Genomic DNA, 16,103 nt, shown 5'->3' with positions numbered 1-16,103 from the left:
CAGGTCAGTGGTTTTTCCAATGAGATATTTCACATTGTCTTCTATTTTTTTCATTTATTTTATAGCATCTTGATTTCTCATAAAGTCATTAGCTTTCATTTGCTCCAATCTAATTTTGAAGGAATTATTTTCTTTAGTGAGCTTTTGAAATTCCTTTTCCATCTGAACAATTAAGCTTTTTAAGACATTCTTCTCCTCATTGACTTTTTGGGCCTCTTTTGCCATTTGAGTTAGTCTATTTTTAAGTTATTTTCTTCAGTCAGGCTGTTGACTTCCTTTTCATGATTTTCTTGCATCATTCTTATTTCTCTTCCTAATTTTTCCTCCACTTCTCTTACTTGATTTTCAAAATCCTTCTTGAGCTCCTCCATGGCCTGTAACTAATTCATATTTTTCTTGGAAGTTTTACATGCACTAGTTTTGACTTTGTTGTCTTCTTCTGGTTCCATGTTTTGATCCTTTTTGTCCCGAAAAAAAGGATTCTATGGTCTGATTGCGCTTCCTCAATTTGCTTATCTTGCCAGCCAATTAACTGACTTTTGAGCTCTTTGCTATGATAGAACTCTGCTTCCAGAGTAGAGACAGCTATGTCCCAAATTGTTGGGGTTCTCACAGTTGTCAGAGCTATGAGGAAGGCATCCTCTCTCCATCCAGCAGAAGGTCTGGCACACTGGCTACACACCATAGGACCATGACCCAAGGCTGCAACCCAGATCCAAGCAGGTCAGAGCAAGAATAATTACTCTCTGAATGGTTGCTTGGTCCCCCTACAATCTGTAGGCCAGTAGCTCTGGAGGCAGCCACGAGGCAGCAGCTGCAGTCCCTGCACCTCTGCCACTTCTCACCCTGGGGATAGGGGCTGAATAGTGCTCTTCTGTCACCCAGTTCCAACGAAGTTCCCCACTGACCTTTTACTTTCTCTTTGGTGTTTATGGGTTGAGAAGTCTGAAACCACCACAGTTGCTGGTGATTCACTCTCCTGAAGTCTGCTCTGGTAGGTCTAGGCTGCTGGTCAGTTCTGGGCCCTCATGGCTCATGCAGAACTGTGTTTGACTCCCACCTTGGTATGATACACCCTTCCTTTTGTCCTGCCAGGATGCCTTCAGAGGGAGATTTGTTTCTCTCTATCACTTTCTGGGTTCTGTAGCTCTAAAGTTTGTTTAGAATCATATTTTTACAGGTATTGGAGGTGGTTGGAGCAGGAGTTTAAGTAAGTTCCTGCTTTTACTCTGCCTACTTTCCCATAGGTGAATTTATATAAACCTATTAAAAGAAAGTCTACATCAACCTATTAAAAGAAAATTTATTTTTATTCAGATCTGTGATTTCACGTATGTAACTGTAAATCTGCATTATTAGAAATGCAGATCTGCAGCTATTATGAAATGTAGTGTCTTAGAGGGTTGCCTGGGGTATTAAGAAGTTATTTGACTTGTACAAGGTAAAAAAAAAACCCATCATATATCAGAATCAATCAATCAATAAATAGTTATAAAGTGCCTACCATATGTCAGGCACTATGCTGAGCTCTGGAAATACAGGAAAAGTCAAAGACAGCCCCTGTCCTCAAGGAGCTTATAATCGAATGGGGTGGGGGGGAACATAAAAACAAATATGTTCAAACAAGCAATATACAGTATAAATAATAAATAATCAATTGACAGAAAGTGCTAGAATTAAGAGGGATTGGGAACCCAAGCCTGGTTGACTTAAAGTCTATACACTACACCTCACTGCCTCTCTACAATTACATAATTGACTGATAAGAAGAGAGAATATAAGATTCCACTGTGCTTATTTCTTGACTGTATTTGAAAAGAAAAATACACACATTTGATTCAACAAAGTAAAATGACTACTTAGAGGCTCTCTTCATACCAGATCTCTTTGTATACATATGTCAGGATCATTAAAGATTCCTTGAAGGAAGCAACAAAAGAAATGTATTGTCCAGTGATACTCTGATTACTATTATCAAGGGAGGCATGAAACAGGGAGATGTGTACTTACCAGAGGTATGTGATACTATCATGAAAGATGACCAGTGTAAAGTTCAAATGATATGTTGAGTTTTTCCATATGCTTCTAGTTGTGACTGACATTGTGCTGACTGCATTAAGCCCCAGAAGTGCAATGCTTACTGAATGAGATACACATTCAAGAAAACTTGGCCTATCTTTCCACATAGCAAAAAACAAATGGATGAAGAATGTTTATTATCTAGAAAAGTGTAAAGGGGCAGTTCATCTTTGACTAATTGATTTCTACATCCTACCCTTTTATGTATTACAAAAAGCAAAAGGCCTGGTAACAGAAGTAAGGAGGCATTAATATATTAATAATTTACTAAACTGTAGGAAATGCTGTTGTTCAGGCATTTTTAGTCATATCCAACTCTTTGTGACCAATTTAAGGTTTTCTTGGCAAAGACACTGGAATGACTTGCTTTTTCCTTCAACTTGTTACAGATAAGGAAATTGAGGCAAACAGGGTTAAGTGACTTGCCCAGGGCTGCCCAAACTGTAAAAATATGATCCCTTTATGAAGCATAAACCAAGTGATAATTGAAATGGAGCTTAGAATTGGCTCTCTGAAAATCAGTCACATCCTTGGAGGCCTTTAAATAGCCAAGGCTGCCACCCCTAGGGTCAATCCATTCCCCTTGTGAGTTTGGGTCAGTCCTGACCAGGAGAAATTTTGTGGAATATAATCCCTGAATCCATACCAAAGGGTAGCAGGGGAAGGGATTTTCTCTATTCTCCCCATTGGTCTTGGAATCTCATGGCAGAACTAAATTTGTTCAAGCTGAGATACCCCATCCAGCAGCTTGAGAATAAATCTTTTTGAGAGAGTCAGAAGCACCATGGGAGAAGTAGAGGCACATAATCTCTGATCAGATGTGAACATAGTGAAGTACTAAATTGAATAAAGAAGCAGTTTTTAGGAATGTGATCCCTGGAAGAAGAGAAAAGAGCTAGGATTCAAAGGACAATTATTCCTGGCAGGTGGGGGCCCTGGGGACTACCTATGAAGAGGGAGTGTGAGGGTTCTAGCCCTCCTACCTTCACCTTTTTATGCATAAATGCATTGTTGCTTCCTCCCAAGGTTGATGAGAAAGTGGAGGTCCCTAGGCTTGTGTTAGCTTTTGGTGAAAGTCTTTTGGGATTCTAAATTCGGTGGTACTTGGAACAAAGCCTTAGTTATCCCACCCTGGTTATTGCTCTGCTTGGAGATCATCTATTTCAACCCCCTTATTTTATATATGAGAAAGCCAAGGGCATAAAATTTAATTCAAGATCATAAGGCAATTAATAGAATCATAAATTTAGAGCTGAAAACGACCTCAGAGGCCTTTGAATCCTATACCCTCACTTTATAGATGAGGACAAAAAGAAGTTGATGTATTCTTCCCCCAACCCCACTTCTGCAACCACTTCCCACACACATAGGAGTTAGACTATATGGACAAATACCTGCATGTATCTGGACTAAGCTACTTCTCTTGCAAAGTACAGAGGAAAAAAAAAAAGGTAATTGATTCAGAACTAACAAAGTATTAAAAAATGCTGGGGTTGGGGCAGCTAGGTGGTGCAGTGAATAGAGCACCAGCCCTAGAGTCAGGAGGACCTGAGTTCAAATGCGGCCTCAGACACTTAACACAAAAACTAGCTGTGTGACCTTGGGCAAGTTACTTAACCTCAACTGCCTTCCAAAAAGCAAAAAAAAAAAAATGCTGGGGTTGGGGAATGGGGAACTTTTAGCATTCAAATAAAAATAACTTTGAAAATGTCTATTTGAAATGTTTTTTGCTTCCCTAGTAAATAACAAAATTAATCATAGTTATATATTATTTTGAAAAGACACTTTAATAAAAAAACAACAAACCGACTTTTGAAGTGAGTTAGGGATGGACTTTTTTGGTTTTATTAGGGGAGGATTTTTGTTTTCTTCTTTAAAAGATAATTCAATCTAACATTTATTAAGGGCTTGTGTCAGCAATGTGATCGAATCAATCAGGAATCAATTCCTACTACCTGTAAAATGAGGGGGTTGTATTACATGAACTGTAAGGGTCTCATTCTATCATGTGCCAGACACTATGCTAGGTCTTGGGGATGCAAAGAAAAAAAAATGAAACCACTGCATTCAAATAAAAAAGGAAGTTCTTGTCCTCCAGGAGCTTACATTCTATCTAGTACATTACATTCACTTACTCAGATAAATACAAGGTAATGTGAGGAAGGAGAAAGTGCAAAGAACTGGCAGTAAGACTGGTGAAGGTGAGATCTGGGAAAGTTTGAGGGTCTGGAAGAAGACCACTAATCTGAACTTTTAAGGAAGATAAGAGTTCTAAGAGGTTTAAGATGGAGAGTTAGATAAGATAAACTTATAAGGTCCAATCTAGAATCAGGAAAATTTAAAGCATCTGTTGATTTTGGTCAAACTTTCTCATTTTAGAGATAAGGAAGCAGCTCAAAGAAATGATCATATTTTATATAGGGGTAACACTCATTTATGACACTCATGCATATCATTATACAGGAATTTGCACTTTGGGGGTGCGGGGAACATAATTAAAATGAGTTAGGGGGTGGAGTTTTAAAGTTTGCAAACTCAACATAGTTATTTCTTTTGTATGCCCTAACAACCCTGTGAGTTAGGTCCTATAACATTATTACCCATACTTTACAAATGCCTCAGAGACCATTGCCAAGAAAGAGAGATTATGTTCCTATGGATGTGTAGCTCTTCATGGATAGACAATGTATCCCTCAACAACAGCATCACAGTTCTATTGAAGTATTGAAGGGAATATTTCCAGTTGGGACCTGGTCCCTAAAAGCCCCAGGAATCCTAGTTTGTGGTTTTGTTTTGTTTTCTTGCCAGTAGACCACCTCCTTGTGTCTATTCAGGCAGAAACAATTGGTGTGTGGTATTCATTTTGGAGAGTTAAATGGCTACCCTTCCCCTGATCAACTGACAAGTAGTATTAAATTCCTACTTTTTCCAGGTACTGTGTTAGTTGTTAGGGATGCAAAGACAAATTAAAAAGCCCTTTCCATCAAGGAGATTACATTCTAACAAAGGGACACCATACGTATACATATAAGCATATACAAAATACATAACTGGGGGAGAGGAAGTATTAGTAACTCTAGAAGGAATCAAGAAGGGCCTCATTTCAGACGTGGTGCTTGAGCTGAGTTTTGAAGGAAGGTAGGTATTTTAATAAGTAGAGGTGAGGACCTGAGTTCAAATCCAGCCTCAGACACTTGACACACTAGTCATGTGACTTTGGGGCAAGTCATAACCCCAATTGCCCTCCAAAAAGCCAAAACAAACAAAAGAAATAGGGGTGAGGACAGAATGAATTCCAGGTATGGGCTACAGACTATGCAAAGATATGGAGAGAAAGATAAAATGTCTTGTTTAAGGAATAGCAAAAAGGTCAGTTTGACCAGACCAAGAGTGAGTTACTGGAGGTATACAGTACAGTAAGGCGGAGGTTGCTGAAGACGCTCAGCGTTTAACAGAGAAGCCTGCATTTGATCCGGGAACCATGGAAGCTTATTGAATAGGGGAGGGACACCATCAGACCTCTGGTTTAGGAACATACTCTTGTCAGCTATAGAGAAGATGAATTGAATAAGGTGACGAATAAATGTTACTGGCTTAATATTGTCATTGTTATTGACTCCTAGCTTCTCCTGAATACTCTCATCTTTGTCTCTATCACCTCTTCTTTGTGTCTGCCTCCTTTCTTACTGTCTCTTGGTGTCTGTGTAACTGTGTCTCTCCCTCTATACTTGACTAGATATTTTTCTCTTTAAAAAAAATCTTTTTAGGGGTAAATATTTCATTACTATCCCTGTGCAACCTCTGTTTTAAGCGCTGGGGATACAAAAAAAAAAAAAAGAAGGCAAAAGACAGTCCCTGTTCTCAGAGAGCTCACAGTTTAATGGCGTTTAAAGGTTTATTAAGAACTTTGGATATGGGATCTCATTTGATTCACGGCATCGAATGCCGAAGAGAGATCATGCCGGCGTTCAGTCCTAAGGGCTGCTGAAGCTTAGGGTTGAGGGGCTGCAGGGAGATGTAGGGGTGGCCTCTCAGTAACTTTTTTTCAAGAGGCGCAAATTGGAAAATGAATGAAAAGCCAGAGAGGAAGAATAGATGTGCCCACAGACTACAGCAGGCTGAAAGAAAGAAGGGCGGGGCGAGGATGGGAGTGAAGGGAAATGGAGGTGGGGCAGGCTTGGGGACCCAGGATAGGGGAAGGGAGCTTGGCGATGAGGGGACGGGGCGGGACCCTAATGGAATGTGGGTGGGGACAAGAGTTGTTAGGGCTGCGAGATAAATGATGGGCGGACCTAAGGAAAGGAGGCGGGGATTGGGAGCCAATCAGGATTAGGGGAGGAGGCGTGGCGAGGAGGATGGGGCGGGGCTGTGGTGGAATGAGGGCGGAGCGAAGAGAGTAAAACGAGTGAGGGGAGGTACTAGAGAAAGAAGGCAAGCGGGTACTATCAGTAGAGGCCCGGGGAAGGGGGCGGGGCGAGATTTGCGAAGGAGTAGACGGAAAAGGAAGAAAGAGGGCGGGGCTCTGGGGAGCAGGGGCGGGGCTTTGTTCGCGCCGGCGCTCCGTCTAGCCCAGAAAATGGCGGCCTCCAGGTGGGTGCTGCTGGCGCTGGCTTTTCTCTGTGCTTACGACCTGCTGCAGTGCCTGGCTGAGGCCAGCGAGGACACGAAGGCCACAGCCAAGCCGCCTCCCCCTCGGAAGAAGAAGGACATTCGCGATTACAACGATGCGGACATGGCGCGACTGTTGGAGCAGTGGGAGGTCCGTTTGGCCTCGACCCGTACTTCCCGCGAGACCCCCTTCCCCCTCCCTCTATAGCCTTCTCTAACTTCCACCCCACCTCCCACCCCCCATTCCTTTGTGTCCCTCTCTCCATCCATCCTCTAGTCTTCTTCTCCCCGCCTTTCAGTGTTTTCAGATTGCTTCCTGACTAAAGGGGAAGGAGGTGGTAATTGTTTTTATTTCTTTTTTTCTTCCAGTCCCTAGAAATGTGTTTAAAAGTTTTCCGGTTCCTTTTTTCTTTCAATTTCCAGGCAGGTCGTGCTTTAGCAACCGCTGGTGATCTGCATACTAAGAAAGAGCCGTGCCCCCCAAAATCTGTTGCTACACTGTTACTCTTCATGGGAATGAATCAAGTATCATTCCAGAAATGAGCATAATTTACCATTCCTTTGTTTCCCCTAATAGGTTTGGATCCTTTTCCCTCCCTCTCCTTCGCTCTTATTTTCTAGTCTCTACAAATGAGACGCTAAGACTGTGGGCAAGTTATTTCACTTTTCTGAGTTCAATTTCCTCATCTGTAAAATGAAGGCACCAGGCTAAGGCTTTAAGGTCCCTTCCAGTCATAGCATGTTTTGATTCTTTTTTGAAATGTGCCGGGCCTTGCTTATGTGAGAGTAAGTGTTCGTGGCTCCTCGACTCCTGTGATTGGCTAGTTAGATGTTTTAGCGTACTGCGAGGTGGTGGCACTTTGAACCCTAAAGTTCCCTGACTTCACTGAAGCTACTTAACTTGTATTATAGTTCATTTAAACCACTACTTAGTTTGTTTATCATAAAGGACTGTACACTGGACAGGAAAGCCTGCCTTCTGTTCTCTAAATAGAAGTGTGGTATTAGGCATGACATTGGCTCCAGTTTCTTCATCCGGGAGATGAGTTGGTAGGCTAGATAGTGTCTCAACATTTTTCTAATACTAAGTGATTATTTTTCAGTAATGTCATAATACCTGTAAACTTCTGATAACTTTCACATACTTATGTTAAGTTTTATTTAGTGTGCCTCGTCCAAAGAGATTAGACTTCTCTTGTATGGATTTTTTTGTTTTTTGTTTTGACAGGTAGCTGTGAGTGAATTGGGATGGATAAAGTTAATTGGAATATGGTTTAGGTCTTATAACCAAAATATCAATGTACGTTTTTAAAAAAAATTCAGAAATGTGACTTTTTATGTGGCTGGATGAAAAATTAACACATATGTATGTGTATGTTTGTAGATGCGTATGTGTATGCATATGTATATATACAGGGCGTTCCGAAAGTCTCAGTGCAGTTTTAAGCCACTAAAGATTAATGGATGAGTGAACACACATATACACACTCTATATTAGTAAATGTTTCTTATATATTAGTAGATGTTTCTAATACTATACATATGTGTGTTTGTGTATCTATGCACATATATATAACAAAAGTATCTATATGCTTTTGTTGCCATATATTTAAAAATATTTTTATACATACACATACTTGCTTTTGTTGCATGTTGGGTGCCTGATAGACTCAACACCTTATCCAACAAAAATTACCAAATAATTCTGCCTTAGAAAAGTATTCATTGATAAGTAAAATAGAGCTAAAGACCAGCTTATTTAGTGCCATCCCCGACAGAAAATACATAACCAGTCCTTGTTTGCTGTTAAAATATAAAATCATAGGATACAGAATTGAATGGGGCCAAAAAGCATTTTATTCTAGAATCCCAAGTTATTTCTCTTATACCAGATAGTTTTCTAGAATGTTAGAACTAGAAGGGACCTTTGAGATCATATGGTCCAGCTCACTCATTTTTATACATGAAAAAAAAAATCCAAGGTCCAGAGGGTTTAAATTTAATTATTTTTTGCCCAAGATTACAAACATAATAACTTTAACCCCAGTCTCCTAACTCCTGGTATGTGGAGAAGCATATGTTTCCAGCAGCTTATTTAGAATTCTTTTTTTTTATAAGCCTCTTATTCTGTACAAGATTGAATAAGAACATTTCTTATTCATGATTATTATTGAAATATTAAAATAAGACTTAGAAATTTAGCATTCAAAGTTTTGTTCTTTTTTTTTGGGGGGGGGCTACATCCCACGTGTATTATTTGTTATTTCATAAAGAAATTTTTGCTCTAACTAATTAACATTCTATTCTAAAAAAATACCTGGGCAGTTTTTAAGGTAAAAATCTCTCTTGTATAGATGATCACTTTTTGGTTGTAGGTTATTTTCCTCTGCTTCTTTACTCTTGCTTTTGTAGTGTGACCATGATCACTTATATTAAAAGATTCAAAACAGATGGGAGAAACTGAGTGAGGATGGTCAAAGACCCTAGTGTCTTTGCCAGCCCACAGGTGCTTAATTAGACTACAGTCTGACATCATTGGCTTGGTATAAGCTTTGTTCAGGATACTTTAATTTTTATGCTTTCAGAATCTGTGTAATCACTAGATTCCATTGTGTATCACAGTGTGGTATACTGGGAAAAGTATGGGATTTGGAATCAGAGGCCTTGGGTTCAAATCCTAGTTTGCTACTTTTGCTTACCTGGCAATGTGATCCTCTAATCATCAAATCTGGTCTTTTCATTTCCTTGAACGGTTGAACATCTTGAAATTTGAAGCTTTCATCCTCTCTCCTCTTTGTCTCTTAATCCTTTTATGTTCTCAACATAAGTGATTTCAGTCACTGGTATGACGTAAACCGACACCTTTGATCCAAATGGACATTTCTAGCCCTAAGATTTTTTTTGAGCTCCAGTAATCCATTTGGATGATTTGGAATACCTGGATAATAGTTGCTATAATTTCACCTCAAATTTTATATTTAAAAAACTGAACTCATTTTCCCCCCTCTATTACCACACTCAATTCAATCAATTTCCAAAATCCTATTGATTTTTCCCATCAGAGAATCATAGACTTTTAGCTTCAGGAGCCTTTAAAGGCCATTGGTCTAAACCTATCACTATATTGATGAGGAAATTGAGAACCAGAGAGATTAAGTATTTGACCCAGCATCACATAAATCACAAGTGGCAAAGGTGAAATTTGAACCCAGGTCTTGTGATTCTAATTCTAGCTCCTTTGACTCCAAACCCAGTGCTTTTCCCCACTAGAATTGCACCTCAGTCCCTCTAAATTTTGTTGTCTTCTTTCTTTTGATTATTTCCAGTTTATCCTTTGTTTGTACATAGTTGTTTGCATATGGTCTCCCACATTAGAACGTCTTTTACCTTTCTTCGTATCCCTAGCACTCAACGCAGTGCCTGTCACGTAGGAGGCTTTAAAGGTGTTGACTGACTTACTGACTTATAACTGCTCCTCCCTTTTTACTCTTCCAGATGTCACCCTAATTTGGATCCTTATTGCTTCACGCTCTGAGTATTGAAGTCTATTAACTATTCTTTCCCATCTATCTTGCATTCTACCACCAGGATAACCTTCTAAAATAGCAGATTTTCATTATATCACTACTTCTTATAATTTTTCAGTGCTTCTATATCCTTAGAGTATCAAGCCCAAATTTCTTAACCTGATTTTCTAGGCCCTCTACAATCGGGCCTGAAGCCACCTGTCCGACTTTATCTTCTGTTATTCCCTCACAAGAATTCACCTCTGTAGTCATGTTCTTTTCCACTCCTATAACAAGCTTCTTCCTTTCACATTCTTCAAGTCTTTTAGCCTGAAATATCTTCTCATACCCCTCAGAATCATGACTGTTCTTCAGGGCCCAGCTTTGGTTTTACGTCCTCTCAGAAGCTTTTCCTCATGACTCCAGTCCAAAATGATGAAATGATCCATCCTCTGAATACACGTAGCACTCTGTATGACTATTGTCTTAGTTGTGTCTTGCATGTGTATGATTTGTCCCTCCAGCTATTGTGTCCTGCACAACATTAATGTAGTCCATGTATGTAGCTATTCAATTAACAAACATTCACTCCATGTTGTTGCCCACCATGTGAAAAGCACTTATTAGGCTCTACCCTCAATGAGTGCATGTTCTACTGAAAAGGATGCACATACATAAGTAAATAACAAAGTAATTTCAAGTTAGACAATGTGCAAACGATGAGGGAATTAAGTGCTCAATAAATATTTGTTGATTGAACCGTGTAGAAATAACTTTATTTATGATTAAATGAGAAGCTCTGAATACTGCTATTCTTTTAGCCCTCATAACAAATCTGTCTAAAATATATTGCCTTTATTTGAAATAATTTCAACTTTGATTCACAGAAAGTTACATGTGTACTATGCTTCATTGCTAGTTAGTTTAGATGCCTTGACATCTCTTCCTGACATTTGTTGCCAATGTATGCTGCTCCCTTTTTGCTAGGGTGATTTTGTTCCCTTTGCAGGTTGAAACTTAGGTGTCATGCTGAAGGAGGAAATCATAAAGGTTAAAATGCATGGGATCATATAACAGTTTCACTTGACTAGTGGTTTGATAGTTTGAACTTGCCTCTATAGCCAAGTTATTCTTTATTCCTGTAACAAGGTCAGTCCTTCCTTCATATTTTCTTAGTCTCTTAGCCTGGAATACCTTTTCCTTGCTGCTTAACTAAATCATGTTCTTCTCAGAAACTAAAACACTCAGGTTTTGTAGAGGTGTTCAGCCAATACTTAGAGAATTTAACATTACACAGGTAGGACTGTAAAGTGTCCTTTGGATCCAGTCTTTAAGAGACTACATACAAATCATTCTCCTGAAATTTACTATGTGTTATGAAGTTAGGTGTCCTGAAACTTGGCATTTTATAGCCAAATTTCTTAAAAAATGAGTTTCCCTCCTTCCCATTATAGTGTGTCAAAAACCTCTTTAACCTAATATGCAGAAGTGGCTGAGCAATACTGAATTTTAAAGAGAAAATAGAATCAATAAGGTTTGATACAGTAGTCCTTCATAGCATATTTAAAGTTTTCATTTTTTTTTCCTTCATGACAGAAAGATGATGATATAGAAGAAGGGGACCTTCCCGAACATAAAAGGCCTTCAGCACCAATAGATTTCTCTCAATTTGATCCAGGCAAACCAGAGAGCATATTGAAGATGACAAAAAAGGGGAAAACCCTCATGATGTTTGCAACAATATCAGGAAATCCTACAGAAAAGGAGACTGAAGAAATAACCAGCTTATGGCAGGGGAGTCTTTTCAATGCCAACTATGATGTACAAAGGTAAAATATGCAGATTTATATGGACTGTATGTGGTATACCATTTGTTTCTGCCTTAACTTTTTTTTCCAAAGACCTGCTTTTATGTAAGTAGTGCCTACCTAACTCCTCATTTCCATGTTGATTAAACAAATATCTTACTAAGTGCCCACTATTTACCAAACACTATCAGGGTTGGGATATAGAAACAAAGATGACATTGTTTCTGCCCTCAAAGAGTTTATATTCTTACAGCTTATGGAAAGAATGTTTTTTAAAGATAATACTCTTTTCTTTCTTTTTTTCGTCAATAACATTTTTAATAAGAGAAAACTACCTTTTATTGTCCTTTATCTCTTCCCCTTCTCAACTTAACTCCTTGAGAAAGCCATCTCCACTAGTTGCCTTCATTTCCACTTCTCTCATTCTGTTCTAAACTTTCTGCAGCCAGCTTACTACTCATCATTCAACTGAAATTTCTCTTCCCAAAGTTACCATTGGCCTCTTCATTGCCAAATCTAGTGGTCTTTTCTCAATTTCCAGGCTTCTTGATCTTTCTACAGCTTTTGACACTATCAGTCACCACCTCCTGGATACTTCTAAGTTGACACTGTCTTCTTCATATTCCACTCCTACCTGTTGAACTTCTCTTTCTCAGTTTCCTTTCCTGTATCTTCATCCAGGCCACTCATAAAAACATCCCTCAAGGCTCTCTTCTTGGACCTCTTCTCCTCTGTAATGTCTTGTTTGGTGATCTCATCAGTCAGTCAGCAGACATTTACTAAACATTTATTATGTGCCAGGCAATGTGCTAAGTGCTGGGCATACAAAGAAAAGTTCAAGCAGTTCTTGCTTATGGGAGATCACATTCTAATGGAGATTGTATGCAAAAAATTGTACCTACAGGGTGTAGAAGGTATAAGTAGAAGGTGGACTCAGAGGAAAGGCATTAGCAGTGGGGGAATAGGAAGAGGTTTCCATGGGGTTCAATTATCTCTGTAAAGGTGTTTCTTGGAGCTATATATCCAGCTCTAACCTCTCTCCTGAGCTCTAGTCTCTCATCACCATAGAAATATCTCAAACTCAACATGTCCAAAACAGAACTTATCTTTCCATGTACACCCTTCCCGTCTCGCATACTGTTGTGTTACCGTCCAGGGTACCACCATCCTCCCAGTCATGCAGGCAGGCCAGTAACCTTGGTGAACTTCTTGACTCCTGCCTCAGACCGAACCCATATATCTAGTCTCTTGCCAAGAATTCGTTGCCAGGTCTTTAACTTTACCTTTAATTTCACACCATCTTGGATACATCGTGTTTTCCCCAGTTGAACAATTGCACCCTGATACCAAGCTCTCATTGCCTCATGCCCAGACTATTTACTGAAATTGCTTTCTGGTTATTCTCCCTGCCTTGTGTCTCACCACTCTAACCTATCCTCTTGGGTCGGTGCCACTCAGCTACCAAAATGATTTTCCTGAAGTACAAGTGTGATTATGTATGCCATCCTGCCTCCACCTCCCCCCACCGCCCCAAACCCCCTCACCACTCCAGGCTCATTGAAATACTTCAGTGGCTCCCAATATTCTGTTTGGCATTTAAAGCCTTTCAAAACCTGGCCTCTTCTTTCTTTACCAGTCCTTTCACACTTTACTGTCCCTCTCTTTTTCCCCCTCCCTCTAATTCAGTGACACTGATCTTCTTGCTTTTCTTTACAAATGACATTCCATCTCCATGCCTGGAATTACTCTCCCTTTTCACTTCTACCTCCTAGCTTATCTGGATTCCTTCAAGGCTCAGCTCAGATCCCACCTTCTTCAGGAGACAGTGACACTTCCCCCACTGCCAGTGCCTTCCCTATGATTGTACTGTATATATCTTATATGTACATAGTTATTTTCATGCTTCTCCATTAGATTGTGAGGTCCTTGAAGGCAAGGACTATGTTTTTACCTTATATATATATATATCATTAGCACTTAGCAAGGTGTCAGTCTGGGCACATAGTAAGAACGTAATAAATAAATGCTTATCGACTGACTGACTTTGGTTACTAAACCTGTTCTTTTTAAAAAAAAAAAAGATCTATTTAGTCAACATTTGTTAAGCACTCTTATTTCTAGGCTTCGGAGAGATATAAAAATAAGACCTTCTTCTTACCCTCAAGGCATTTATATAAATTTACCTTATGTCTTTGTAAAAAACAGGACAAAAAACCCACATTGTTTTCTAATCCTATTTGTTCTTATTTTATTTCTCCCTTATGTTGTTCAGTGTGTTTGCATAACCCATGCTTTAAAGAGAAGCAAATTTCATAGGAGTTAATATTTTTCTTTTTTTAATAGCTACCTAACAAAAACTGTCACTACATTTTTCATTTCAGTTATTGGGCAGTTACTATTCTTCCAGTCACCCAGGTTCCCAACCTAGGAACATCCATCACCCTCTCTCACCTCCTAGAGCCAGTTAGTTGCCAAGTCATGTTGATTCCTTCTCTTCAGCATCTCTTTCATCTGGCCCTTTTCTCCCATCACAACCACTCTGGTCTAGATTATCTTCATCTCATGCCTTACTATTGCTTTGTTGCCTGCTGATTGGGCTCCCTTCATCTAGTCTTGCCACTTTGTCTTCCTCACAGCTGCCAGCAGCTTCCAAACTTGCCTTACTAAAGTAAAAGACTGAGCATGTCCTGCTCTGGTTGAGAAGTTTCAGTGACTTCCCATTACCTTTGAGGTAAAATACCCATTCTTCTTTTTGACTTTTAAAATCCTTTATAACCTGGCTTTAGTCTGTCTTTTCAGGATAATTACATATTATATCCTCACCACAAGCTCTAAATTCTAGCCAAATTAGCCCATTTGCAGTCCTTCCCTTTCCCCTTCTTCTTACCCCTTAAGTTTGACTTAAACTTTCAAGCTTTTACACAGTCAGTCCTCTTTCTATAGAATACTTTTCCTCCTCCCCTTCACTTCAGGGCATCCCTAACCTCAAGTGCCACCTTCAATAAAAGTTTTTTCTGATTTTCCCCAGTTAGTGCCCACTCCTCACACCTCCCAGCCCCTGCTCACATTTTTATTTATATTCCCCATTGCTTTACTCATAGTAGGTGTATTGATTTTAGTTTAGTTGTAACTTTACTATTTAAAGGATAATAGTTTTTTTATGTTTCTATTAAATAAAATACTACCAGACAGAATACCATGAAAGTACTAAAATTTAGTCTCTTTGACGTTTTCTAATACCTGAGAATTAGGTATTAATTCTCAATAATTAATTGAGAAAAGCCTATTCAAAGTAATAGAGGGAACATTTAGAGATAGTATATGGGGGCAAAGCACCCAAATTAACTTAAAAATTTATTGAAAGAAGTTGATGTCAGACCAGTTTTGGGAACTGAAGAAATAGCTTAAAGGTACTGTTTGTTTGTGAGGAATTATTCTAAACAAACCATCAGGTAGGGCTCAGATATTGTATAGCTATAGGAATGGCCAGGCAAGGGCATCTTCCCACTCAATTTTCTCTCCCCTTCTGTTACTGTGAGACATTTTATGTAAGGGACACTCAGGAATTTATTCCAAAAATATTTCCAGTTTCCCTTTTTAGAATGACAGGTTATTCTTGCTTTCCTGATCATTTTTGGCCTCTTTTACTGTGTGTATAAGAAGAATCTGTTTCTGTCATCTTTAACTTTGTGGTTGTGGTCTTTTTGTATATTTTTTTTGTTCTATTTTATTTGTTACCTATGACACCATTACGTTATGTTTATGTATCATAATTTGTTTGGTTCCATGAGTTTCCCTATCAGTAGCCTCCTTGGGATATAGACGCAAGGAAGTAGCAGGAAAATGGGATGTAAGAAGGAGCATATTTTTGTTTCTTACTGAGTAATTTTAACCGGGTGAATTCACAATTCATAACTTGTTCATTTTTTGTTTTGTTTTTATTTTTGCTTTTGGGGGTAGCTGGTAGGTGGCACAGTGAATAGAGCACCGGTCCTGGAGTCAGGAGGACCTGAGTTCAAAGCTGGCCTCAGACACTTAACAAAAAACTAGCCATGTGACCTTGGGCAAGTCACTTAACCTCAATTGCCCTACCCCCCCCCCC

General features: G+C 39.2%; 1 protein-coding gene across 1 annotated transcript in view; it reads left to right on the top strand.

Annotated features, from left to right (window-relative positions):
- Positions 1-6,589: 6,589 nt before the first annotated feature.
- MESD (mesoderm development LRP chaperone) overlaps positions 6,590-16,103 on the top strand; it is a 23,438-nt gene continuing 13,924 nt past the window's right edge. The window contains exons 1-2 of the mRNA XM_069098687.1: positions 6,590-6,838; positions 11,790-12,022. Coding sequence (XP_068954788.1) covers positions 6,656-6,838; positions 11,790-12,022 — 416 coding nt within the window. The 5' untranslated portion in view covers positions 6,590-6,655. The remainder of the gene's footprint in view (positions 6,839-11,789; positions 12,023-16,103) is intronic.

The sequence above is a fragment of the Petaurus breviceps genome, unplaced genomic scaffold (assembly GCF_028583685.1).
Source record: "Petaurus breviceps papuanus isolate PSGF00001 unplaced genomic scaffold, PetGlider_PUasm1.0 37, whole genome shotgun sequence".
NCBI classification, from domain to species: Eukaryota; Metazoa; Chordata; class Mammalia; order Diprotodontia; family Petauridae; genus Petaurus; species Petaurus breviceps.
Note: the sequence above shows the minus strand (reverse complement) of the source record. Positions and strands in the feature narration are given on the sequence as shown.